Raw genomic sequence first — 24,205 nt, forward strand, 5'->3', positions numbered from 1 at the left:
CCTCGGGCCGCCTATCACATACTTGGAAACATCTTCTACACTTTTGCTTTTCGTATGAGGCGCCGACGTGGCATCCTCTAGGAGCAATGGCCAATCAATTCTCGACGCGATGCAGACGAAAATGCGAGCTGCCCCTTCATGAAAACGAAACACAGCTCGAAAACGAAAGCCACCGTAAGCAGTAGTCCAACTTATTCACCACCCGACGCGCCGTAGTGTATCTCAAGAAATCTCATCCGCCCGTCTAACTCTATTACGCGATAGAGTTGACGGTAGAGCTCGACGCGGCTGCCCGACAAGGAGTGGCGACAGGTGAGAGAGGAGCAGAAGTTAAGGTGCTCCGGCGGGCAGAAAATCTGGTCCGCTAGGGGAAACAAGGTAATAAAGGCCAAAGGAGTCGGAGTCTTCGGCTGGTTTCTCTCTCATTAGTCTTTATTAGTGTTTTCATTTTTCTCTCTCTAAGCTCCTCTCCCTCTAGCGTTCGCCTGCCCTCGGTGGTTGATCAAGAACGGAGCTCGAAGCTCAGAATAAGAAAGCTCGAGGAGGAGACGAATGGCATCGTCCGTGGCCGTCTTTGACGAGAAGCTTCGGAATCTAGGGAGTGAGTCTATCACGTACAAGGCCCGCGGCCGCTCGACTGCTCAAATGCGACTACAGAGGATCATACAGGTAATCTCGTCCGGTTTGAAGGAGGCCCCTGGGGAATTACGACCGCCCGTGTCGAATCGGGAGTATCGAAACGGAGAATCGGGGGCGGAAGGCTCGAGAGCGCCGTCGAGAGATTTTCTCTCAGGTTTTGGGATCGATTTGAATCTGAGGTTGGGTTCCTCGGGGGAGGTTTTGTCGTGGGAAGACCAGGTGGCGACGACGGTTGAGGAGGCGGAGGGAGTTTCCAGCGTGTGTAGCGGCGTCGGCGGAAACGGTCCGAAGGCTTCGGGCGTCGGCCTCAGCTCATCGGTGGAATCTGGCGACGTGTCGACGATCGAGAAAAGCCCCTACGAGGAATGTGACCCGAAGCAAGCGGTGAAAATCTCGGAGAATCTGGCGGCGAAGGACGATAACAGAGCGGGAGATGAAAACGAGGTGGAAGTGAGAGAAGTGTCTGGAATCACAAATGTTGAGGGTAAGGCGAGAAGAGACGGGTCGAACAAGGAGCGAGATCGTGACGAAGAAGCTGAAAGCAGCCATGAGAGAGATTCGCCCACCGGAATATCACACAAAGACGAAGAAGCAGTACCACTCGAAGCTGGGGAGCTGGACGGAAAAGAGAAACGAAAGGAAGAACACGGCGGCGGTGAAGGCGATTACCTACACCTCCTACTCGACGCTGTCCGTCACATATCTGGGGACTTCGACGACGAGCCTCCGCCTCCGCTCCCCTCGCCACGGGAGGAAGAGCCGGAGAAAACGACCACTATTGTAACGGAAAGGTCGGAACCAGAAGGTGAACCGGAACCGAGTCGGAGCAGCCGACCCGTCCGAAAACGCGAGTGGTGGCAAGATTTCTACGGCGCCTTCGAGGAAGAGACGGCGCCGATCGTCCGATCGAAGCGCGGGCGGAACCAGATTCTCCCGTCCCGTTACAGAGACTCCGTTCTCGATCCATGGAAGCCTCTCTCGAGACAGAGACGGTGAATGGAAAGCAAGAGCACGGGTCGTGGCCTCTGTTCGGACCTCTTCTTCCCCCTCCGATGATAACGGAGGAACAGAAGCAGCTGCCGGCGACAGTACGTAAACTGGCCATTCCGTCCTCCACGGGCAAATGCGGTGTCGGAATTTTCTGCCGGAATTTACCGCGCTTTTAACAGAAGAAGAGAGAGAAGCCGATTTGAAGGTTCTCAAATCGGGAAAAGAGAAGATGATTTTGTCCTTTCATGGCAGACGCGAAAAAAAAAAAGGGGGGGGGGGGGGGGGGGGGTGGAGCTCCGAGTACATGAGAGCGGTATTTCTCGGTTATCAACTGTAGAAGGTAGACACTCTCTCTTCTTCTCCCAGAGTCCATTCAGGATGATTATCTTTTCAAAGTTCACTTTTTAATTTTTCTGAAGCTTTCCAGTCTTCCATTTCTGCTATTTTCTCGGACCTCCATGTCTGGGCACAGTGGAGGGGAGAATTTCTTGCTATTAGACAGATAGATTTCCAGTCTCTGCTGCTAGGAGACTATTTACAATTTTATAAACTCTTCTGGTTATTTTCATGAGCCTGTTTGTTTTTAGAATAGCTTTAACGGATTACGAAGAATAGCCTGTTCGGGGTCCCACAGCCACATTCTCTCTGGTGTCACGTACAAGATGAAATAGTGTGATTGGTAGATGATTAATCAATGGAGGCCTGAAGATAAAAAAAAAAAAAAAAAAAAAGCGAATAAGTTTGGTTGGAGGTCGGGAGTCAAGTACGTGGGGTCACAGTTCCACACAAGCAAAGGACCTTTTTGTAACATTCACTTACATGGGATCATTCTCATTTATACTAGTAACAGCCCTTCAGAGAGTCGTACAATTAAAATCCTATTCCGTATAAACTCTGACATTTTACCCAAGTAAAATGGACACGGTTAATCGAGTTCGTGGTCAAAATTACAGCGTTCATATTTCGACCAGGATTTTGGAGTCTTTGAGTGAATAAAATACAATAAAATAAATAATAAACTAAAATTAGATACAACCAAAGTTGTCTACTTGGGGTATTAGAAAAGTGGATCAAGTCACAAAATCTGTCTGAGATGGAGAAGACTGTCTAATAAAAGAGGGGGACTCCTCCCCCCTCCACATTAGACCCACCTTATCCTGAATTGGAAATCGCAACATGAAAATTAGTCATAGAAAAATGTGTGTGATTAAAGAAAAATTATGCATTGCAGGAGAAAAGGTGTCATGCACAGCTACAAAAATGTACGATGGAGGGAGGCAGCAGAAATCTAGGTTGCATTCCAGGTAAGGTGGTCACTTTTTTTCTGTAAACTGAAACATTTGCATAAAGTGTCAGAAGTAGCTGTCGTGAAACCTTGTGCTACGTTAGCCGGAGAAACGGCGTCACAAAGCTTCATGATTTAGAAGACGAGAAGAGGCCCCCACCCCATTGAATCAGATAGAACGAATGGAGAGTAATTCGTCCTATCAAATTAATGCTAAGTTGTTACAGTCACTGGCCCACCCCCATTGAATTTGTAGATTGTTGACCAGACCAGATAGAGTTTCCTGACCTTTGTCTAATGCCATTCGTGCATAAAGTACCAAGCTTTAGGTCCGGTCACACCAATATGCCCCTTGCGGGTTTACCTCACACCGACGAAGATGAACACAATCACCTACTTTAATCGTCACTCTTTTTTACCTTATGACACTTGTAACAAAGAAATCCTATGAATTTATAACATTTGTTGGGATGGACCCAAAAACAACGTTTTAATGCTCTTTATAATCCTGCTGGAATTCTGTTGCACTACAGGGAATTCATTCAGTCTGTGGTAGGAATTAACCACGATTCGATGAGTAATAAGTAGATGAAACGTAAGAGAATTAAGCGGATTGTTTGCCTTCTACCAAGAGGAAGAGGGTTGAAGATGACCGGATCAAATTTGAATATTTAAAAAAAGACTTCGTGTCTTGTTTTCCTTTCCATGTTCTTCACCATATTAACCTTTTGTTATACCTTTTCTCCATCTTGTAACCGAACCTACCACTTTATGTTAAGACTTTCTTTCACTTTACCTTGTTTCTCTCGGACATCCCACATGAGAGAGGAGGGTCCTCTGTTTCTAGAACCCCACTATCCAGCGCCTCGCATGTTGACGTTCAGATATCATCGCACAACTAGTACATAATTTCTGCTTAACCATGCATGGTCTATCAGCTACCTGGGCTCCACTAGGTCTCATGGCATGCGTATAAAATTTCCCAGAGCAAGGCAATCCACAATGAATCGATTGATGCCATCAAACCTGCATATATATTTATACCTAACTCAAGCTCCTTAAGCCTAAAATTAGAATCAAACTCAAACCCAAAAATTTTATCCAAGTTTGAACTAGAACCAGGTTCAAACTCCAAGCTACATTTAAAACCATAAAAAAAATAAAATATTGAGATGAACTTAATTCCATTGAATTGCAAGTTATCACAAAGGAGCCTTAAGACATTGTAATAGAATATACTGATGTATAATAATCAGTTTAATAGGCCTAAATAAAAGAATAAACACCTCCATTAATAGTACATATTCTATTAACAAACAATAATATTAAATATTAAAGAACCAAAAACCCTAAACAGTAAATAAGAACAACTATCAATCAACTAAAGAAAGAATTGACAAAAACAATTAAGAGTAAAAAATATTTTCGTTAAAATAATTATGCTAACGAGTCAACTCACGACTTCACAAACTGAGTTTGGCTTGTTATACTTGACGGGCTTTATTTCAAATTTGAACTCTTAGGCCAAACTCTGAATTGAGCTGAACTTTTTTCGAGCGAACTCCGTTCGCAAGATGGTTTTGCTTGGTGCCACCCCTAACGCCAGACATCTAATGTTACCCAATCAACATGAGTACAATGCAAAACTTGAAACATATAAACTGATCTTCACTATAGCCATTAATGTCGAAACAGACAAATAACACGTTTCAATACAAACCATAGATAATGAAAGATGACAACAATGTTTTCAAAGGAAAATGTCTATGGATTGCTCCGGTCTCCAACCCATTCCTGTTCAACGACATACCCTGAGGCCTATATTGAACACATAATTCACAAGAAAGCTCACCTGCAGCGCCTAATAACTGTCCTAGCACTTTGTCACAGCTCTTCTACTCGCTCCCAATAAACCTGTACATAAATTTCACATAAGCTGCATAAAAAACTAGGCCTAGTCCAGAGAAGCAGGGATACCTGCACCTGCAAAACTCAAAAATAAGTAAGCTCAAAATTTTATGAAAGAAGATGACCGAGACTAGTCTAAACAGGCAAACAGCATGATATGGGATTGTGCAGGCTCGTTGTGCAGTTAACATATGACTAATATAAAAAAAATCAGGTGCCTGTAGCAAATATTGTAGCTTCACATAAAATCCATCAAAGTGCTCTCATCCAAAATTTCAAAAACAGCAAAGACATGGCAGATCTGGAAACTTTACAATTTTTAAGGAAAAAAATCTTTTGTCAGGAAAAAAAAGGTGATTACACAAGAAAATGAATGCAAGAGAAAGTTTCTGATTTTTGGAACATAAAGATCACTTATTTTTATGGGCATTTTCAGCCGAGATATCCCTGTGAAAAATAAGCAGGTAAAATTTTGGGAGATAAAAGTGAAATATTAGACAAAATAAACGGTACAAGTTCAAAAACCTCCCACCACTTAAAATCTCAGGTTTTTTTTTTTCAAGGCAAATGGTGTTGAAATTCATTTGATCACACCATGCAATGTGCATACAAACAATCCTGTAAACAAAAAAAAAAAAAAATGAAAACAAAACATAAAAGGTTTTGTATTCCATAGCACAGAACGGTGGGACCTGCAAACCACCTGCACAGTCGAAAATGGGCTGTAAGCTTTATTTGATGAAAAAGTGGTGTTTATGGGGACTCCTATCCGGATGGTCATCTTTGTTAGCCACCGCTGCCAACTATTCTCTCTACTTTCTTTTTTTTGGTGAATGTGGCTCAAGAGAAGCACATGCACCATATGAATAAGCTTCCGTTGGTTTCCTTAATATGTAGCTAACAAACATAGCCATGCTGATATTGGTTCCCTTTTTATGTATAGCCACAGTACTTCCTCTTACACAGAAGAATGGAATTACATGCAAAGAGTGTTGAGGAACAAACCACAGATCAAGGTATCAATAGCCATAGTCTCTTTGCTGCTGCTGTTGATGATTATAGTCCTGTGGTTCATTCTGCAAGTCACCATCTTCAGACTCATCATTATCATAATTGTTATTGCTGTTCCTATTAACCTGTTCACGCTGCTCCCTTTCCCTATTCCACTGCTCAATTTTGGCCCTTCTTTCAGCACTGCCTTCCCTAACAGGACTCCTATTCCTTCTTCCACCAGGGCTTCGGCTTCGTCCCCTTCTACCACGTCCGGGGCTTCGACTTCTACCCTTCTTGATTCTATGGTCGTCACGCTGATCTCTTTCATCATATCTTCTACTGTTACGGTGTGAACGATCATCATAACTGCGGTGCTTAGAGGGGCTGTGACTTCTGCTGCGGCTGTGCCTCCTCCGATATCGTCCAAAGAGTTGGCGCCTCAGCTCCCTGTCAAACAATTCCATGTGCAAAAAAGGGACATTCAAAAGTTTAAATAATGATTTTTTTTATTGAAATAAGGAGAAATGTACAAGACGATGAAAGGAAATAGATTCAAAGAATCACCTGCTGATCTTCTTCAGATGCATAAAATTACAGTAACCACCACGGTTGCAGGTATTCTCTTCATATTGCCTACACGTTGCTTCACGGAAATCAGTAACAGGCGAGAAATCAACAATAATGGGCCGTCCTGCATAATACATGTGTCATTTTCAATCAGTAATGCACTAAACTTTTTGTCATATCCAAAAAAGTCATACGTAGAAACGTGGCAGCAGTTAACTATATATACAGTATGATGTAAACGAATTCCTAATGCCCTGAAATCATCTTGCTAGTCCATTTTATCTAGAAAATGAGAGGACTTGTAGTACAAGTTTTTGCCCATAAACCATAAACATAACATTTGCAAGGCAATAACTGAGAACAGTGCAGTTAAATGCAGTGAAGATTTTGCATGAAATTAACCTTTAAGCCATAGTTTATCCAGAAGTTCCCTATTCGTTAGGGTAAAACAGGACATGTTAAAATTGAAAACACAAGGCACTCACCTGCATAAAATCTTCCAGTAAGATTCCGAAGTGCATTTGCAGCATGTTCTTCCTCTCTAAATTGAACATACACGTTTCCAACCTGCAGGAAACATTTCCTAGCATCAGAAGACTTAAACAAACTAAGATAACAAAATATTTAAAAAATAAAGACATCAGCTGTAGGAGAAATTACCATGTGATCAGCCAAGTTATCACAAATATTAAGGCTTTCAATTTCCCCATACTTGCTCAATTCCTCAAACAAGTCTTCATAAAAATCCTGCAGCTCCAAAGTAAAACAAGGTCATACAGGCCAAATAAAAACCATACAGACGCAACCACAAAAGGCAAAAGAAAGGATCACATCGTATAATACTTTTGTTAAAAAAGAATTCAAATTAGGCATAACTTACGACAGAATTAATCATTCTTCTAAACATTACGAAACGTGTAAGTTTAAAAGCCTAATCTACATTCCATTCGAATTCCCTGCTCTTAAAGTACCCGAGTCATACTATTCTGGACATACCACTGCTTACGATTTCAGGCTCACCTACACCCCATTAATTGCCGTTTTTCAAAGTACTTAACTATGCGTTTGAAAGGGATTTTTTTTTTCTATTAAAAGGAAATTCATCAATAGACGTTGTCTCCTCTAAGAATGAAGCAGAAGTTAGAACAGACTGGAAATCATTCATCCTAAACTGTTTTTTTTTTAATGGTCGTTAGCCTAATCTTAACCAACGAAGAAATAGCCAAAAAAGTAATAATATACAATATGAGACAACGCCACAAGAGAAAAAAGAAAAAGCCAAGGTGGTTCACCTCGAAATGCTCCTGGATCTTGCGGGGATCCATAGCCTGACCTTGAGGATCCGCACCCGGGGTAATCATATCAGGTCTCTGATACATGTTGGACAACAAAAGCGTGGGGCTTATGCTTGGCCGAGTATGTAGCCTCGAGCAACGGTCCCCGTGTCTGCAAGCTCCAATCTTGAAATAAAACGGGCAGTTAACCCGATCCTTCTCTGTACCAAATATCGAAGCCAAATGCTCCGCCATCGATTTCTCTCAGATATACAACAACTCAGCTGGTTCTTTTCCGATGATTGACAAAAAAAAAAAAAAAAAAAAAAAGCGCCCGGCTGACAGACCTAACCAAACAAGGAAACCGTAAGGCGCTCCAGACAAGCAGATCAGAACTCGAAACGATGTGAAACGAAGAAGAATCGAATAAAACAGTGAGGAACGACAGGGCGACTAGGGCAGAGGAACGAGGGATCGATCTTGCCTCTAATCTTAACTCTCCACAAGTTCCAAAGGTTAGGTTTCAGTCTTTCAGACATCTAGTAAAAAGGAAATTTCCAGAAATAGATAGCAGCCGTCTGATGCTAAGGGAGAGTCGATGTTCGATCCGTTTTTATACGCCGTCCAGTATACGCTATCAGGTTTGCCCAGTAAAAAATGTCGGCATAAATGGACCGGCAATCGACCCAGATATGGAGATAACAATCAGGAAGATTAATATTCTTTTTAATATAATAATTTAGCCCTGATCCGAACCCCGACTCTGGTGTGAAAAATTCAACCATGGTTATGCCCCAGTTAAATCCAAATTAGCTCAAGAGGCCAAACTTGCAAAAACGAACCCAGAATAGGTGGTTTATGACATGGGTTCTTCAAATCTTGGGTCGAGTTGGTTGAGTCAGGTGGGCTCACCGGAGTCCAAAGCTAGACTCACTTACAAGTCAATATATAATAAGTAAAAATTTCTAAAATTGGAGAAAGTTGGAACGGGAAATTACGAACAACTAAAAAATCTATCACGTGCTTAGTCACGAGAGGGTCGTCCTCCTCCAGATGGCAACGGCTAACCCGATCTCGTTCCCTCCGTCCACAAATTACCTCCAACCAAAACTCAACATCGTCTCCGAGGATAATAAACCAGCTCCAGAATCGACTCCCCAGTCTTCGCATAGCTTCCCTCTCTCTGCGGAAACCCTAGGAAAGAAAGAGAAAAGCAACCGTAAATCCAAAAATGGCGCTCTCCTTCTCTTCCTTGGTCCCTAGCTCCGTCTCCTTCTCTTCCATTGTTAGATTCTCCCCTTCCAGGTCCTCTCTCCGCCTGGCGCTCCGCTCTAGTACTGCCAGGTTCTCCATCTCCGCCACCATTGCCGTTGGAGACAAGCTTCCGGAATCCACATTCTCCTACTTCGACTCCGACGGTGAACTCCAAACTGTCACTGTCTCTGACCTCACCAAGTCCAAGAAGGCCATTCTCTTCGCCGTCCCAGGCGCGTTCACCCCGACCTGCTCCCAGAAACATCTGCCTGGATTCGTCGAGAAGTCCGCTGAACTCAAGGCCAAAGGCGCGGACACCATAGCTTGCATTTCCGTCAACGACGCCTTTGTGATGAAGGCTTGGAAGGAGGATCTCAAGATCGGGGACGAGGTGCTGCTGCTCTCTGATGGGAATGGGGATTTTACGAAGGCGATTGGAGCTGAGCTGGATTTGAGCGATAAGCCGGTCGGGCTCGGAGTGAGGTCCAGGAGGTACGCCATGCTGACAGAGGATGGGGTCGTTAAGGTTTTGAATTTGGAGGAAGGTGGGGCGTTTACCTTTAGCAGTGCAGATGATATGCTCAATGCTCTTTGAGAAATTTTTTTGCAGATAGATCGTTATCCGGGTCTGGTTTATCTATTCAATTCCTGTTTCGTGTTGATATCACGGTTTTTGTTTTGGTTCAATGTCATCGATCTGTAGCTTGAATCTGCTGAAGCCTTTACGGGTGAGCTTTGTTCTGTTTTTCTTGATAGAATAGAGTGCGTCTTGCATCCCACAGATGGTACGGGAGACTTCGTGTTAGCTTTGAGATATACCGTAAATGTTAGAATCAAATTTAGGACGTTGTGTGAAGGAGATGCTGTAGCTACTGGCTACCAAGGTTGATGGATTTGTAAACTATACCTGCCCACACATCTAGGATGGCAGGATTCTATCTTAAATTGGAGGTGTGAGTTTTCAAAATGAACTCTTTAGAGCATCATCTGAAGTGATCTACTTTCACCCTTTCTACATTTAAATGACTTGTCGAAATTTTGTTCTGGTAAGAGCAAAATTCCTTTCTCCTTCGTTATCAAGAAAAAAAATGGGAGAAGAACCTTCTTCACCTTAGGGTTTAATATCGAGTTGGGACTTGGGAGTATTTCCCAGGGGTTCGAATTTACCTGCTAAGACCATTCATGGTTCATGGGAATAAGCTGTTCTCTGTCAAGTGTCAACTAAAATTTGGGTATCTACTAGCTGTAATTTAATTTCTGTGTGTACTCCGCAGAGAGAAAGCAAAAAGCATCCGGTTAGCAGCTTTATTATCAGTGTCTGTGTAAGGTAGATCTTTGAGAGTGACTGAGACAGTCTGATCGAGGCAACAAAGGAACCTTATGATTTGGTGAGTAGATATGTCATTGATATCCAGATTCCCCTATATCCCAATCCTTGAACATTATCATTCCTTGGATGTATCTGAATGTTCTTGCTTGTATCACTGGCTCAAATATCTAATCATATAGGTATTTTTATCACATAAGTCTATGTAGGCTTCAAGTATTACAATTAGTTCATGCTAATCTGTTCAGAGTTTGTGTACTTTAGCAATTGGTGGCACATGACAACTAACATGCTAATCCATTTTAAAGAATGTCTTGAACAATGTGATTTAGACTGATTCAGATTTGCTTACTTGACTCACTTTCCACCATTTCTTGGTTCATTTCAAACCTCTGTATCTTGAAATTCAACTCTAGTTTGCATGCACTCTGGTTTGACAATGTTTTTAGCCAGTAACAATAAGTTGTTCTTCTCTGTGAATAAGTTTGACTCATTCTGATCAAGCTAGATGATTCAGATGAGCTCCTAAGGGATTGGTAATATTGGAGAAAATCAAAATTGTTTTGAACATCCTAATCATCAAGGGTAAAACAAATGACAGGTGACTCAGAGAAGAAAATCCTTGTTTGTTTGGATGGGATTGTTGTGTATCAGTTTAAAAAGTAAACCAACAATTCTATTTTCCTCATAGTTTTTCATGGTGACTGGAGAATCTCTTTGAAGAACTTTGCTACAGTGAAAACATTTGATAGTTAAGATTTTAGGTTCAAAATATAACAGGCCTGCTTGGGAGGAAGGTTGAGTTTGGGGATATGCTCGACAGCCTTGTCCAGCACATCATGGAGGACTAGGTTAAATTGAAACATTGAAGATTCATTTTAGGCCTTCAGAAATATCCATCTTGGATCTCAGTGGCACTACCAACAAGTCATAGGCAGTGCTATAGCCTCTGTTAAGGAAGAATTTACAACTATGATATTATAATAGTCTTTGTTAGTTTAGGATTTTTAACACCTTACTCAAGTCAAATATCATCCAAAAGGGGTAAGTTAGAAATATATCATCCCAAGGGACTTGTAATTTTTGTCACTGCATTTCACTAAATCTCCTTAAATGCATTTGAATTCGAGCAATCCAAGATTGAAAAAACAAAAAAAATACACCTAGGTTGCTTAGGGTTTAGTTGTTTTGGCTTGCACTGAGTGGTCCTGGTCTTAACACAACCATCATACCGCCTCTCCATGTATATTTGGGAATGTTTAAGGTGATAAAATCATTTGAGAAGTGGTTTGTGTCGGGTGTAGTTTAGGGAATACAGGATGCAAGTGTTTTGAACTGAATAATTTTGTGGTCCAGTGGTTGGCCCAATGACTTATGGTAGATGATAAACCTGTTTATTCAGAAGACTCGGGGCTCCTCGCATAATGTTGAGCTAAAGGCATGATTTGGAATAGTTTTATATTGAAAATCAGGATTTTTCCACGCTATAAGTCGACCCTTTGGGCTAAATTTCGGACCCATTATTGCAAAAGTCCACCAGTCACTCAAAAGAGTTTCCTTCTAAGCCTGTAAGCCAAGGAATTTGTGCTGTCTTTGTCTTTTTCAGGAAATACTGGAAAGGCGTTATGTTTCATTTTCTGAAAATTTTTACTAGAAAAATTATATAATTTTTATGGTAATGTTTTCGTGCCAATATGGGAAGAAAAATCATATAGAAAAATTTTGAATAAATATTTGATAATTGATGTTGTAATACTTTTAACACGTGATATTTTTTTTTTTGTATTTTTGTATTTTATAATGTATGATATTGGTTATTAATTTTTATTTATTTCTTTGGAAGGCTTTAATAAGTCCATTAAATTTTCCTTGAAAATTTCTAAAATTTTCCATGTAATTTCTTAGTAAGTCACATTATAGAATTTTATCCAAAGGTTTATTGGAAACATTATAAATTATTTTCAAATTTTTTGGGATATAAATTTCCAACCAAGACAATTTAGTATGTTTTAACATTCAAACGGCTGAGGAAGTGTGAAGCTAGGAATGAAACTGTCTTAGTGTTAGAGTTAAGTGGTTTCGTCCACCACTGATAGGTTAAGTACTTGGTTTTTCGTACTTAATACCTAATTTATCTAGTAAAAAATCATCTTAAAACATCAAATTTAGAGATAGGAGGTTTCGTCCACCACTGATGGGTTAAGTACTTGATTTTTTGCGTTTAAAACATCCAACAGGTTGTATAGTGTTGAGTTCATTCTTAGGAGACATTAGCCAAAAAGAAATAATATACTCGTTGTCGGTACAAGAATCAATTTATTTATTTTTACTAAAATATTAAAATGCCTATTTTATAAAATTAATCTTGTATTACAGAAATAGCTCGCACAATCCAGTTTCTTCCTCTCTCTAGCTTTCAAAGTTAGAAGAATTGGCATAGGTCTTGTAGACTCCAAGGTGAAAGGACAACAATAACATCTCAGTTCATCGTGTAGAGCCCAGGAAGTTTCTCAACTCTTGGTTTCCGTGTGGTCCATCTTTACGATTAGACAACGTCCGTTTAGAGCAATTAAAGTCCGTTGATCTTTTGGGTCAGGGTCCCGGAGCAATAACCATTTTCATCTCCATATGGTCAAGCGGTCCACACAACATTGTACATAAATGCATTATGTAACAGAAAATTAAAAACTACTAGGCCACAAGTAATGCCGAGGTGATGCCACTTGGCATCCCCCCTCCCTTTTTTTTGTCACTATCAGTCCTGTTTTTTGAGAATTAACTAAAGAAAAGCAAGTAGATTACAGAGATCTTCTCCCCGATCTGAAAGACCAAGGAACCAATGATGAATTAATTTACTTGAAAAAGAGGGTGAGTCACTGACCCAAAGAAGACAAAAGGCCCAGGAAATCTTGATCTTAATAGAGTTAAAAGAGGTAATAAGTAAGAACTGTCCCACCTTCAGCTTTGTTTAGGAATGATAACAACAATGATTTAACTCGGTCAAATGGACATGGACGTACTACCTTTTAAAAGAGAGAAGAGAGGGAGAGATTTCAGTTTGGTCTTGATAATTGCTCTGTAAGGCTTGAGGTTGGCCGTGTTTGATGCACAAGTACGATGGGGACAAATGAGACGAATGGAGCAGAGTGTCACGGTCATGAGCTGCCAATTGCTCTCAATCGTTTGGCTGCTCTGTGTCCCAATCTGCATTTCTTGGTTGGACAAGCTACAGCCCACCTAACCAAAATAGAAATGCAGGGAGAGGGGAGAGAGGAAATCAGAGAGATGCCATATTTGATGCGCCTAAGCCCCAATTCGTCGAACATCTGGCCTGCAACTCTATCTCTTGCTGATAAAAGCTCAAAGGATGAGAAATCTGTTACCCAGAAACAAGAGTCATGTGACAGTATCTGTAAATAACAAAATGAGTCCTCGAGTTCCATCAATGGCCACACTAATTTTGGTGTTTTTGAACGATCGAAGATCCATTATTAGTTGGCTCCTCACATGATGCAACTGAATAACAGAAGTAAGCTCCTTGGTGTGGCAACCCAGCACCCAACTCAGTACAAACTGTTGAAGCTGACTTCGATTCTACCAATGAATTTTTTATAATCATCCTCCACAAACCAAAGGCATTCCATATTTTTAAGAATAAAACACTTGGAGCAGTTCAATCTGCCCATCTTGGACTAAAGAGAGATTTGACATTGTTTATAACAGCGGGTGGGGGGTGAAGCTGAGCCTTTCTCCTAGTAACAGCCAAGGAATTGAGTTCCTTTAAGAAATCCAAAGGGAGTTAAAGGAAGAACCTAGACTCTCTTTTCCATTAGTATAAAAAAGCAAAAGAGGTTTATTCCCTTTTGGAAGGCAAAACTGGTTTAGATTACTTGCAAAGATTAGGACCAACCAAACACGACATGAGATCTAAGTAAGCCAATTCCAAACTCCCCCCACCCCCCCGTTAAAGCAGGCCATTTTCAGCTTCTGAAACTGCAAAAAAATAAAATCCAGGAGGTTGGTGAAGGGCAACTGTTGCATAATCTTGTAGATAGAAACAATAATTAAGCATCTCTTCCTTCTTAAACTGGTCGAAAAGCAACGAATGCTGTTGATCAAAGGCTACTGTCCACTGCATTAAATTAATGAAAAATGGTGACGAGAATTAAGGGACAACCTTGGGCATTAAGTATAAAAAATGGGGTTAGATGGAGGTGAGGTGCAGGGTCTGGATCAAAACGATGTCCACATTAGAAGGCTTCACGAGTTTCTCATTGAAACGAGATGCTGAGAGTAGATGGACCATCATTTCTCTGTGCTCATTCTTCCCCTCTGTACCCCCACCAAACCCGCTTCTGTTCTGGTCCCTTTTAAAGACAAAAATGGTCGCCTTGTGCGTTTTTTCTCTTTTTTGAGAAAAATAACAAGGTGGGGGTTTTTTACTTTTTTAAATATTTCATATTTTTTTAGTCACAACTGTGACAGATTTAATTTTATCAAATATGTAATAAATAAATGCACCTTGTATTAACTCATTATTTTAAGAGTAACCAATAATTAAAGAATTCCGTCACCATAAAGTGAATAAAATCCGGAAGTTCGGACGTCAGTTGATGGTGAAGTTGGTATGTTTCAGTATTTATGCTACCATAACAATATTATTTAAGTAATAAGTATTAATTATTATTAATTTGAGTAACTGTTAGTCAGTACAGAAATATGCCACCGGGGCACAAATCCGACGGTCACGAAGCATTCCACTTGTCAGACAGAACGACTAAGTACGACCATGTGAATCACATGGGCGGGCCCGGAAAAGGCTTCCTGTTTACAGGCAGATCCTGGGAATGAATCGTATAGGGCCCAGATCCGTCGTGTTCAAAAACTGAAACGAGATCATAAATTACCGTGGTACTCTCCATTTTTCTCAGCCGTGCACTAAAAACAATGGCACAACCTGTTATTTGTTGTATACCGAGGGTGTTTTTTGAGGGATGACTGCCGACGCTGGCGCAGTAAGATTAATAAAATATTAATAATCCACCTATCCAAGTGCCTACAGGATTTCTTTAAATTTTAATTAAAAGAAAAAGCTGAACAGATTAAACGCCTCAATGGTAAGGGCAGCGGCTCGGAGCTGCCTTAGAGCGGTAGGCAGTCCATCTGTCAGACCCCTCTTGCTGCCAAGTGTTAACAGTGCTACGACCATTCGCTCTATTCTCCTTTAAGCTTTTGACTGTAAGAATCGTTTTGCGAAACGGAAAAGTGGGTGAGTTGACTCGGCGAATATTTGGAACTAATCAGATTAATTGAAATTCAACATATTTATAAGATTAATAAAGATAGCTGCTTTAGAAAAATTTACCAATTTCTTATTTAAAAATTATTTTTTGGAATTTTCTATTAATTTTTTCTAAAATAGTTTTGGGACAAAAAGTGTGTTAGAATGTGACTTTATTTTTCTTATTTTTTATTCGAGAAATCATTTCATATTCCATTTCTCTGTCCTAAGAATGATTTAGGTAACCAGCACATATTTGATAAATGGCCACAATGAGTCATGACTCGCCTAGAATCTGACTCGGTGTAGATCTCTCGTAGCTCGCTGGAGTTTGTGAGAAAGACCAACAAGTCCCTGCTGTCTTTCAAGGCCTCCGTCTCCCGTTCAGTTCTCCATTACTCCCGTTCAGTTCTCCATTACGCCAACGATTTACAGTCTCAGCGCAACTAATCACTTCAATTCCAGTTTGTTCATACACCATTTCTCAGTGTAAATCGTCGTTTTGCACTCTTCGTCCTACACAATGACAACGAGTGAATCAAAGCCTGACAAGTCCAGGGACATTTTCCTCCAAAAGTCTAATGTTTATTCTTGTGTAATTTTTATTTTCAGTTTTACGTGTAACCAATATCATTTTGCGTCATTTTCTTAATAAAATACAATTCTGAATACATGTTTAATAATACGATCCTACGTGTCAAAATGGTCCAATAGAAGGGGGAAAAAAGCTTGGGGTAAACGACGCCGTGGTCGTCGCCGGAATCTGACTTTAGTTAGCCGGTTTTCGTATATAAATGGTTGTTGCTTGTTCGAACAATTGGCGAGTGTCGGCTGTCTTTTTTTCTTCTGAGGTAGAAAAGAAAGAGAAAAGAGATTGAAAGAGGGGCGAGCCGCGAGAGATATAAAAAGCAGTGGAAAATAGGGGTGGGCAGAAGAATGAGACAGAGATAAAAAGATCCCCTCACGCACTCTCTCTCTCTCTCTCTCTCTCTCTCTCTCCGTCTATCTATCTATCTCCTTTTCTTCATCTGCCTCTGCTTCTGCTTCCCTTCTCCGTCTGAGCCACTCTAGAGGGAAGAGCAAGTTACTGGGTGGAACAGCAGGGGATTCGGAGTAGGAGAAGACCAGCAGAAGAATGTCTGTTTCTTTCCTTTGGTTTAGTTTTGGTGGTGCTGTAGGGGTATTCTGTTTTGAACATATTTAACTGGGTGGTGGTGAGGTTTGAGAGAGTGAGATCGGAACTGGGTCTGGATTTCTTTGTTGGGGGGAAAGGGGAGAGCAAGAACAGGGGAGTTTTTGCTCGGTTACTTCTCTTTTTCAATCGCATTGCTTTTTGAGACAAGATCTGAACTGGGTTTCCTTCTCCTCTCTCTCTCTCTCTCTCTCTCTCTCTGTAATAGAGAGTGGGGAAGTTACTGACAGTCCAGCTCTGCCGCATTGTCTTGCGTAATTTGACAGCAAAAATAACTGTGGCGTAGGAGAAAAGAGCTGTAAAAAGATTCGTGCTTTCGTCGTCTTTAAAACCATGCAGATCTAGCCAGGCTCTTTGGCTCTCTTCCATCCATTTCAATTCCTCTATTCTGCTGCTGCTTCTTATTTGAGTTAAAAAAATGGACCGGCTTTCGTCAGCAACGCTTCTCCCGGGCACATTTCAGGGAACGAGAGACGACGTTACGGAGCAAGTTGGTCTGATTTGGCAGCAGATCAAAGCGCCACTTATAGTCCCATTGCTGAGGATTGCCCTCTTCTTCTGTTTAACAATGTCTGCGATGCTCTTCGTGGAGAGAGTCTATATGGGTTTCGTCATCGTTCTCGTGAAGCTTTTTGGCCGCAAACCCGAAAAGCGTTACAAATGGGAGTCGATACGGGACGATGTGGAGTTGGGCAATTCTGCTTACCCAATGGTTCTGGTTCAAATCCCTATGTACAACGAAAAGGAGGTATTTTCTGTTTTTACCACTCGAGTCTTTCTAAGCTTCTTCCGCATCTGCATTGCAGGGTTTTCCCCTTATTTAGTTTTGTATTCTGGTCGAAAAATTGGGTTACGGACATTTTCGTATTTCGTCATTGCTTTTTTCGTGTCGGCTGCAGGTTTATCAGCTCTCAATCGGAGCTGCATGTGGGCTTTCATGGCCGGCGGACAGAATCATAATCCAAGTGCTGGATGACTCGACGGACAGGACTGTCAAGGTAGTAGGCTCAACGCAAAAACTTATTATGAGGGACAATTTCGATTTATTTTTCGCTCGGTTTACTGCACAACCCATTTTCACGGATTTCTGATGTAGGTTCTAGTAGTCGGGAAAAAAAGCGGAAAAACGGAAAAAAATCGAAATGCCTCTTTCGTTTTCCAGAAATTTTTTAACATCAAGTTCCATCGCTGATCTGGGTTTTTGTCTTTTTCTCGAAGCTATTCTCATTTGTCACTACCAAAAATATCAAAAGAAACACCACAGATACCTCAACAGCAAGCTTACTAACAGTCTTTCTTTTTTTCTTTTAATTCTTTTCTTATTTTAAGATCGAATGACCAAGGTATGGATGATTCCAGTGGCACTTCTTTCACTGAATATTGCTAATTAAAACCGATTTCAGTCTCTCGGTGATTCCCTTCATCTCTTTCTGAACATTTCTCAATTTCTTATTAACTTTCTACTCTGTTCGTCGAATTTCGCACGCATATATCCCTCAAAATTTTCAACACCTCCACAGTTCTCTGATACACTTCCCAATGTCCCCTCCCCACACCTAAATTCATTAATGACAGCCCATTTTTCCTCCAAAAACCTCCATTTCCGATTGAAATTCTCATAACTGGTAATCGAAACCTGTCGCAGGACTTGGTGGAGCTGGAATGCCAGCGATGGGCGAGCAAGGGTATCAACATCAAATACGAGATCAGAGACAACCGTAACGGATACAAAGCCGGGGCGCTCAAGGAAGGCATGAAGCACAGCTATGTGAAGCAATGCGACTACGTCGTCATCTTCGACGCTGATTTCCAGCCCGAGCCGGATTTTCTCTGGCGGTCCATCCCGTTCCTCGTCCATAACCCGGAAATCGCCCTCGTCCAGGCTCGCTGGAAGTTTGGTAATTCACTAATTTCTCCTCTATTAATACCTTAATTAATCTTCGCCGACGCTGGATTTTACTAGAAGCCTGAGAGTGTCGGTGGTTCCGGTTCGCCTTTTTGTTGTGAAAATACAGTTGTCTCACGGACCGTGGTTCAGGTTCCACCACGTGTCCACGAGGAGTGGGATGTATTTGTTTTATCTTTTAGAGTTGGTTCATTTAAAGTTTATACGTTGGCAAGTGGGCCCAGATTTGTTGGACAAAAAAGCCGTTTATTTTCTGCCCCGGTTCGCACCGGTTTTTGTATTTTTGCCCCGACGAATAATGGCCCAGCAACCTACTGACCTCTTTTTATAACAAAAACGTTTCTAATATGTAATTTTTATTTTTTATTTAAAATTCGAATTGACTTATTCAAAATATGATAAATAAATCCGCCTTTTTTCTTTTTTAATTGGCGGAGGGGATTTTGGGGTTAGTATTGTCATTTTCGAAGCACTTTGGTTTTGTCGGGAAAATGTTTCTCTTGTCGCTACCCACCCAGACTCTTAACTTAGTCTGGTTCTGACATGTAAGCGGCTGTAACGGAGACTTAAATTGACTTCAATGTCTTCGTAATGTGTCTATTGCGGCTCTTGGACCGTGGCTCCACCGACACTCGACCGGAATGTCCTCTATGGTGAGCCATCGAGCGAGAATGTACCACCAAGTTGTGTGCCCCTCGTTTTTGTGCAATTATTAATTCATAAAACTGCAGTCTCTCTATTTAGACAATCAATTTACACTCAAGGGACTGCTGACTTGGCTTTACCCAATGGCAGTGAACGCGAACGAATGTTTGATGACGAGGATGCAGGAGATGTCTCTGGACTACCATTTCTCTGTGGAGCAGGAAGTTGGCTCCTCTACTTACGCTTTCTTTGGCTTCAACGGTAAAAGAGAAAAGAAGAAACTCCAAAACCGCAGTAGCTTTGAATTTGATTTATTTATGTATATAAATATATTTATTATTTATTCTTTGGTGCAGGAACTGCCGGTGTCTGGCGGATTTCTGCTCTCAATGAGGCCGGAGGTTGGAAGGATCGGACAACGGTGGAAGACATGGACTTGGCCGTGCGAGCAAGTCTCAAAGGGTGGAAGTTTGTTTATCTTGGTGACCTCAAGGTAGATGAAATAAGAAGTTTGGATTCATGATACCAATCCGAGTGCTCTGTTTTAGAGGAACTCACCTTTCTCTGTTTCTCCCATCACTGAAGATGTTTCTTTGAACAGGTTAAGAATGAGCTACCCAGTACTTTTAAAGCCTACCGCTACCAACAACATCGTTGGTCCTGTGGCCCTGCTAACCTTTTCAGAAAAATGGTGATGGAGATCTTAAGAAATAAGGTAAGTTGGTAATACAACACTTAAGCCTATCCATAAAGGCGTTATATTTCCTCATTTATCACTGTATATGAACTTGTTAATAGGTTCAGAAATAAGTTCTGAAGGCATTCTCAACTTAAAAAAAGGTTTTGGTACCAATAGGAAAATGCAAAATGTTGCACATGTTATTGAGTTTATCTTTTTCTTGATTCCTGTATTTGGTGTTTTTCATTTCCCTGCAATTGCAGAAAGTGTCTCTGTTGAAGAAGGTATATGTGCTCTACAGCTTCTTCTTTGTCCGCAAGGTCATAGCGCATATTGTGACCTTTGTTTTCTACTGTATTGTTATGCCTTCATCTGTGCTGGTACCTGAAGTAGAGATCCCAAAGTGGGGTGCTGTGTATATCCCATCCATCATTACCATTCTCAATGCAGTTGGAACACCAAGGTTTGAACTTTCTTGCACTTGTGCTGTTTAGAGTACATTGAAACTAGTATAGAAGATTCACATATTTGTTTTCTCGTAACAGATCCATTCATCTACTAGTGTTTTGGATTCTTTTTGAAAATGTCATGTCTATGCACCGTACAAAGGCAACCATGATCGGTTTGCTAGAAGCCGGAAGAGTTAATGAGTGGGTTGTGACTGAGAAATTAGGTGATGCACTCAAAACAAAGCCTGTGATGAAAGCAACAAAGAAACTGCGGATCATGATTAGTGACAGGTAATTACCATTTCCTTGTGATTCATGCTAGTCAGTCTATATGTATAAAAACTGGTGTTCTGCTTCTTGATCTTGGTGAGAAATTGATTTGTGGCTCCTTGTCAGACTTCACCTCTTGGAGCTTGGTGTTGGTGCCTGGCTCTTCTTCTGTGGATGCTATGACCTTGCTTTCGGGAAGAACCATTACTTCATATACCTGTATCTGCAGGCTATTGCATTCTTCGTCATGGGTTTTGGCTATGTGGGCACATTCGTTCCCCATTCTTGAAGAACCAATAGTGGACATGGAAGATCACAGCATCTGTCTTCCACCAGCGTGTCTGTAATTTTTGCTTCCCCATGATAGAGGTACATGGCTTTTAGAAAGCCTTTTAGAATTTGTTATGTTAGAGCTCTTGATATGACCTGCCATTCTTTTTTCTCATGCTGGAGAGGAGCTGTTCTCAATCTCATGCCAGTAAGAATTCTAGTGTGAATATCAAAAGCAGTATATATAATTTTTTACATATATCGGTTATATACAGAGGAGAGAGAAGAAGAAGAATGTGAAGAAAAAGGAAGAGAATCAGAAGCAGCAAGAAGAAATCACATTGGGTCCTTAGTCACTGATGTAAACATCTGTGGAGGATTGTTATTGTGGGATTTTTGTAGTTTTTTTTTTTTCTGAGCATTTGTTTGAAAGAAAATAAGCTGATGGGCACCCCAGTGGTTCAATTTGGATCATTCTCTTTCCCTTGGGACTCCTTCCTGCTTTTTCTCTTTTCCTTGAGCAAAATCCTTTTAGGGAAGTCATGAGAATCAAGGCGAGACCTTCATTAAAGAACGGAATTCAGATATGCCGTTTAAAGTTTCGGCCTAATACTTTGATGCTTGTAGAGGTAAAACTACTCGACTGCCCAAAATTTTTGTCTTCTGTATCAGAAACAATCTATATCTGAATGATGCTGCAGACAACTCTTGCATGAACGAATTCCATATTTTTATTCTTTCGCCACCTTTGCACATTTAGGTAGAGTAGTTTTCTAGGCATGGAATCTCTTTTAAAATGGTTCAGGATAATGCTCTCCGCAGACAACTCTAGCGTGAACGAGTTCCACACCATTTTTTCTTTCGCCACCTTTGCACATTGAGGTAGAGTAGTTTTCAAGGCATGGAATCTCTTTTAAAATGGTTCAGAATAATGCTCTCTGCTGCCTTACAAGAGGCCACCGAAGGGAGAAGAGGAGGGCCACTGTCTTTTTTAAATATTTGAGGCCCTCATGATTCTGCCTTTTGGGCATCACGTAATTCTGCTTAGCTGTACGTGAGCAAGGTTTGGCTGAGCCTAAAATTCTAATGGATTTTGAGTTCAATAATTTTAACCGAGTTTGAGGTCGAGTTCAAATCTATATTTAAAATTTTACATAAAATATATATCAAATAAATTGTATATAAAATTGTGCACAAAATTTATATAAAATTGGGTATTATCTCAACCTAAAATTAGGCATGACCTTTACCTAAAATTGAGCATAACTTTTATACATTAACCTTGCATAAAATTGTCTATGCACTTTACCTAAAATTGGGCATAACCTTTATACATTAACCCTACATAAAATTATCTATGCACCTCAATGAAAAGAGAATTTCCTCCTTCTAATCAGTATAATTGTCTCAATTCAGAAGAATAATATTAGAGGAACCAAATTTTTTAACAAATAAAGTTTGAATAATTACAAAATAAATACAAAACTTACTAAAACATGCAATGCAGCCAAATATTGAATATTTTTCCATGTAAATAAATTCAAACAAATAAATCAATATATCATTATAATCTTTCATGTGGGCTTAGATTATAACACATCAACAATTTATATCACTTTATAATGGGATCAAAATTTGTTTGTCAAGAAATTTTCTAGGCCTATGGGTAACAAGAAGTTTTTTTTAGTATTTCTATCTCATCCTTATTAATCACTTAAATATTTACACTGTGGGGTTAAATAATTATATCTACAACTAATCACAATTTTTTATATCATTAACTTTTTGTGACTAATTTTAATGTCACTAGACATGTTCATAATTAAGAATGTTGTGTCTAATACTCAATTATTCAAATGTAAACAAAAATATGACATCAAGATAATTGACTAAAATTGATGCCAATTATTAATTCTTTATATTTAAGTCAACCAAAAATAAACATATAAAATTAAGTATGCATAAAAGTCTAAATAGTTTTTTTTCATAAATATGCATTTATAAATTCATATTTGCATATAAAATTATTTAATTCATATGAAGTAAAAGAGAAATGACATAAAAACAAATATAATGATTTTCTAGTTATTCAAATATCTATTAAATGTATCCAAAAATATCACTCAAGGTTAGATGGATTAGAGGTCATTTTCTTAAATTTTAAGTTGAAGTCGTGGATTCATATCCCACACTCAACAATAAAAATTTTGTTTTTTTTTCTTAGGATTTCTGAGACGATCGGGCGAGCCCGAATCAACTCAATTCGAACCCTAGAGGTCGTCATCAACCTCTAGCCATGCGTAGGGCGTCGTCGTAATCGATGCTAACACACCCAACCAACAGAAATTTCCTCTAAAAATTTTAAACCCGTTGAACCAAGAACGCACGAGCAGAGCTCCCTCAATATGACCACTGGTCATCATCAGCTATGAAGACCTGGACCGAGGATGGTATCTCCACTGCCCTCGTGTCTCAAACGAACTGATGTGCTTCCAAAATCTCAACAAATTCTTTACCTTCACCAACCCAACCCTTTGCAAATCTCTCCTTCTCCCACCAATTCACCATCCATCGCATAACCTAGTTTCTGCTACATCTCCTCCACCAAGGAATACAAATACGCCAAAGAATGAAGATGCTAACAAGGGAAAACACCGAATAATGGATATGACGAAGAGGGAAGACAAATCCCTAATTCTCTACTCCCCAAAATTGAAGCCCAAAGACAGAACAAAGTCAAAGAGAGGAAAAGAAGACAAAAAGCTGAAAATATTAGGGCTCAGCCCGAAATTGTTCATTAAGTAACGAGCCGGCCGCGAGCCGCCGAACCGAACCGTAGTTTGCTCGAGCTCGGATTGTTTACTTAAACAAGCTCAAACCTCATCTTGAACTCAGTTTGAGGTCAGGATTTTTTTAGCCGAACAAAGCTTGAGCTGCTGGCAACCCGGCTCAATTCAATGCCAGAGGCCTCTTGTGTGGTTGTGACGAGCTTTCCAACGGCTATACGGATGATCGACGATTAGACTACCCAAGATGGTTGTGGGGATGATGTATGAGAAGTCAAATATAGTCATCAAATGAAGGAAAATCAACAAATACAACAACTTCAAAATCTGTTATGTTGAAAGTTTGTGTTCATCCAGATTGCTACTCTTCTGCCACCGCAAATTAGGGGTAAATAACCATGCATAAGACAATCATTAGTTGAAATTAATAAATACAGGTTAATAAACATAAAAGCAATCAACTCATATGACTACTTCAATCAATCGTTTG

The 24,205-nt window shown here is 40.3% G+C and overlaps 4 protein-coding genes across 4 annotated transcripts; 3 read left to right on the forward strand and 1 right to left on the reverse strand.

The window, feature by feature from the left end:
• Positions 1–299: 299 nt before the first annotated feature.
• On the forward strand, positions 300–1,886 carry LOC137960501 (uncharacterized). The gene is made up of 2 exons (XM_068808137.1): positions 300–378; positions 479–1,886. The coding sequence occupies exon 2, from the start codon at positions 553–555 to the stop codon at positions 1,633–1,635; it is 1,083 nt and encodes a 360-aa protein (XP_068664238.1). The 5' UTR covers positions 300–378; positions 479–552; the 3' UTR covers positions 1,636–1,886.
• A 2,675-nt stretch (positions 1,887–4,561) lies between these two features.
• LOC137960089 (splicing factor U2af small subunit B-like) lies at positions 4,562–8,222 on the reverse strand. Its single transcript, XM_068807564.1, has 6 exons — positions 7,675–8,222; positions 7,043–7,129; positions 6,868–6,949; positions 6,380–6,506; positions 5,828–6,262; positions 4,562–4,828 (listed from the first exon to the last, which is right to left on the reverse strand). Exons 1-5 carry the CDS (start codon positions 7,909–7,911, stop codon positions 5,842–5,844), a joined length of 954 nt encoding a protein of 317 aa, XP_068663665.1. The 5' UTR covers positions 7,912–8,222; the 3' UTR covers positions 4,562–4,828; positions 5,828–5,841.
• Positions 8,223–8,751: 529 nt separating this feature from the next.
• LOC137959742 (peroxiredoxin-2E-1, chloroplastic-like) lies at positions 8,752–9,687 on the forward strand. The gene has a single exon (XM_068807078.1). The coding sequence runs from the start codon at positions 8,888–8,890 to the stop codon at positions 9,503–9,505; it is 618 nt and encodes a 205-aa protein (XP_068663179.1). The 5' UTR covers positions 8,752–8,887; the 3' UTR covers positions 9,506–9,687.
• A 6,665-nt stretch (positions 9,688–16,352) lies between these two features.
• Positions 16,353–21,413, forward strand: LOC137958463 (glucomannan 4-beta-mannosyltransferase 9-like). The gene is made up of 9 exons (XM_068805499.1): positions 16,353–17,458; positions 17,610–17,708; positions 18,356–18,608; positions 19,412–19,522; positions 19,618–19,754; positions 19,863–19,976; positions 20,204–20,403; positions 20,486–20,680; positions 20,786–21,413. Exons 1-9 carry the CDS (start codon positions 17,129–17,131, stop codon positions 20,946–20,948), a joined length of 1,602 nt encoding a protein of 533 aa, XP_068661600.1. The 5' UTR covers positions 16,353–17,128; the 3' UTR covers positions 20,949–21,413.
• The last annotated feature ends 2,792 nt before the right edge of the window (positions 21,414–24,205 follow it).

The sequence above is a fragment of the Aristolochia californica genome, unplaced genomic scaffold, assembly GCF_029961685.1.
Source record: "Aristolochia californica isolate CCGP_79_NKW_82.1479 unplaced genomic scaffold, dmAriCali1.0.hap1 SCAF_3, whole genome shotgun sequence".
In the NCBI taxonomy this organism is placed as follows: Eukaryota; Viridiplantae; Streptophyta; class Magnoliopsida; order Piperales; family Aristolochiaceae; genus Aristolochia; species Aristolochia californica.

Bases quoted from the DNA above. Each gene is read 5' to 3' on its own strand.
- LOC137960501 (XM_068808137.1), top strand. From the start codon at position 553: ATGGCATCGTCCGTGGCCGTCTTTGACGAGAAGCTTCGGAATCTAGGG.
- LOC137960089 (XM_068807564.1), bottom strand. From the start codon at position 7,911: ATGGCGGAGCATTTGGCTTCGATATTTGGTACAGAGAAGGATCGGGTT. The intron at 7,130-7,674 runs GTGAACCACCTT...TTGGAGCTGCAG, and splicing joins AGATCCAGGAGCATTTCGAG to GATTTTTATGAAGACTTGTT. The intron at 6,507-6,867 runs GTGAGTGCCTTG...TGTATTATGCAG, and splicing joins TACTGGAAGATTTTATGCAG to GACGGCCCATTATTGTTGAT.
- LOC137959742 (XM_068807078.1), top strand. From the start codon at position 8,888: ATGGCGCTCTCCTTCTCTTCCTTGGTCCCTAGCTCCGTCTCCTTCTCT.
- LOC137958463 (XM_068805499.1), top strand. From the start codon at position 17,129: ATGGACCGGCTTTCGTCAGCAACGCTTCTCCCGGGCACATTTCAGGGA. The intron at 17,459-17,609 runs GTATTTTCTGTT...TGTCGGCTGCAG, and splicing joins CTATGTACAACGAAAAGGAG to GTTTATCAGCTCTCAATCGG. The intron at 19,977-20,203 runs GTAAGTTGGTAA...CTGCAATTGCAG, and splicing joins TGGAGATCTTAAGAAATAAG to AAAGTGTCTCTGTTGAAGAA.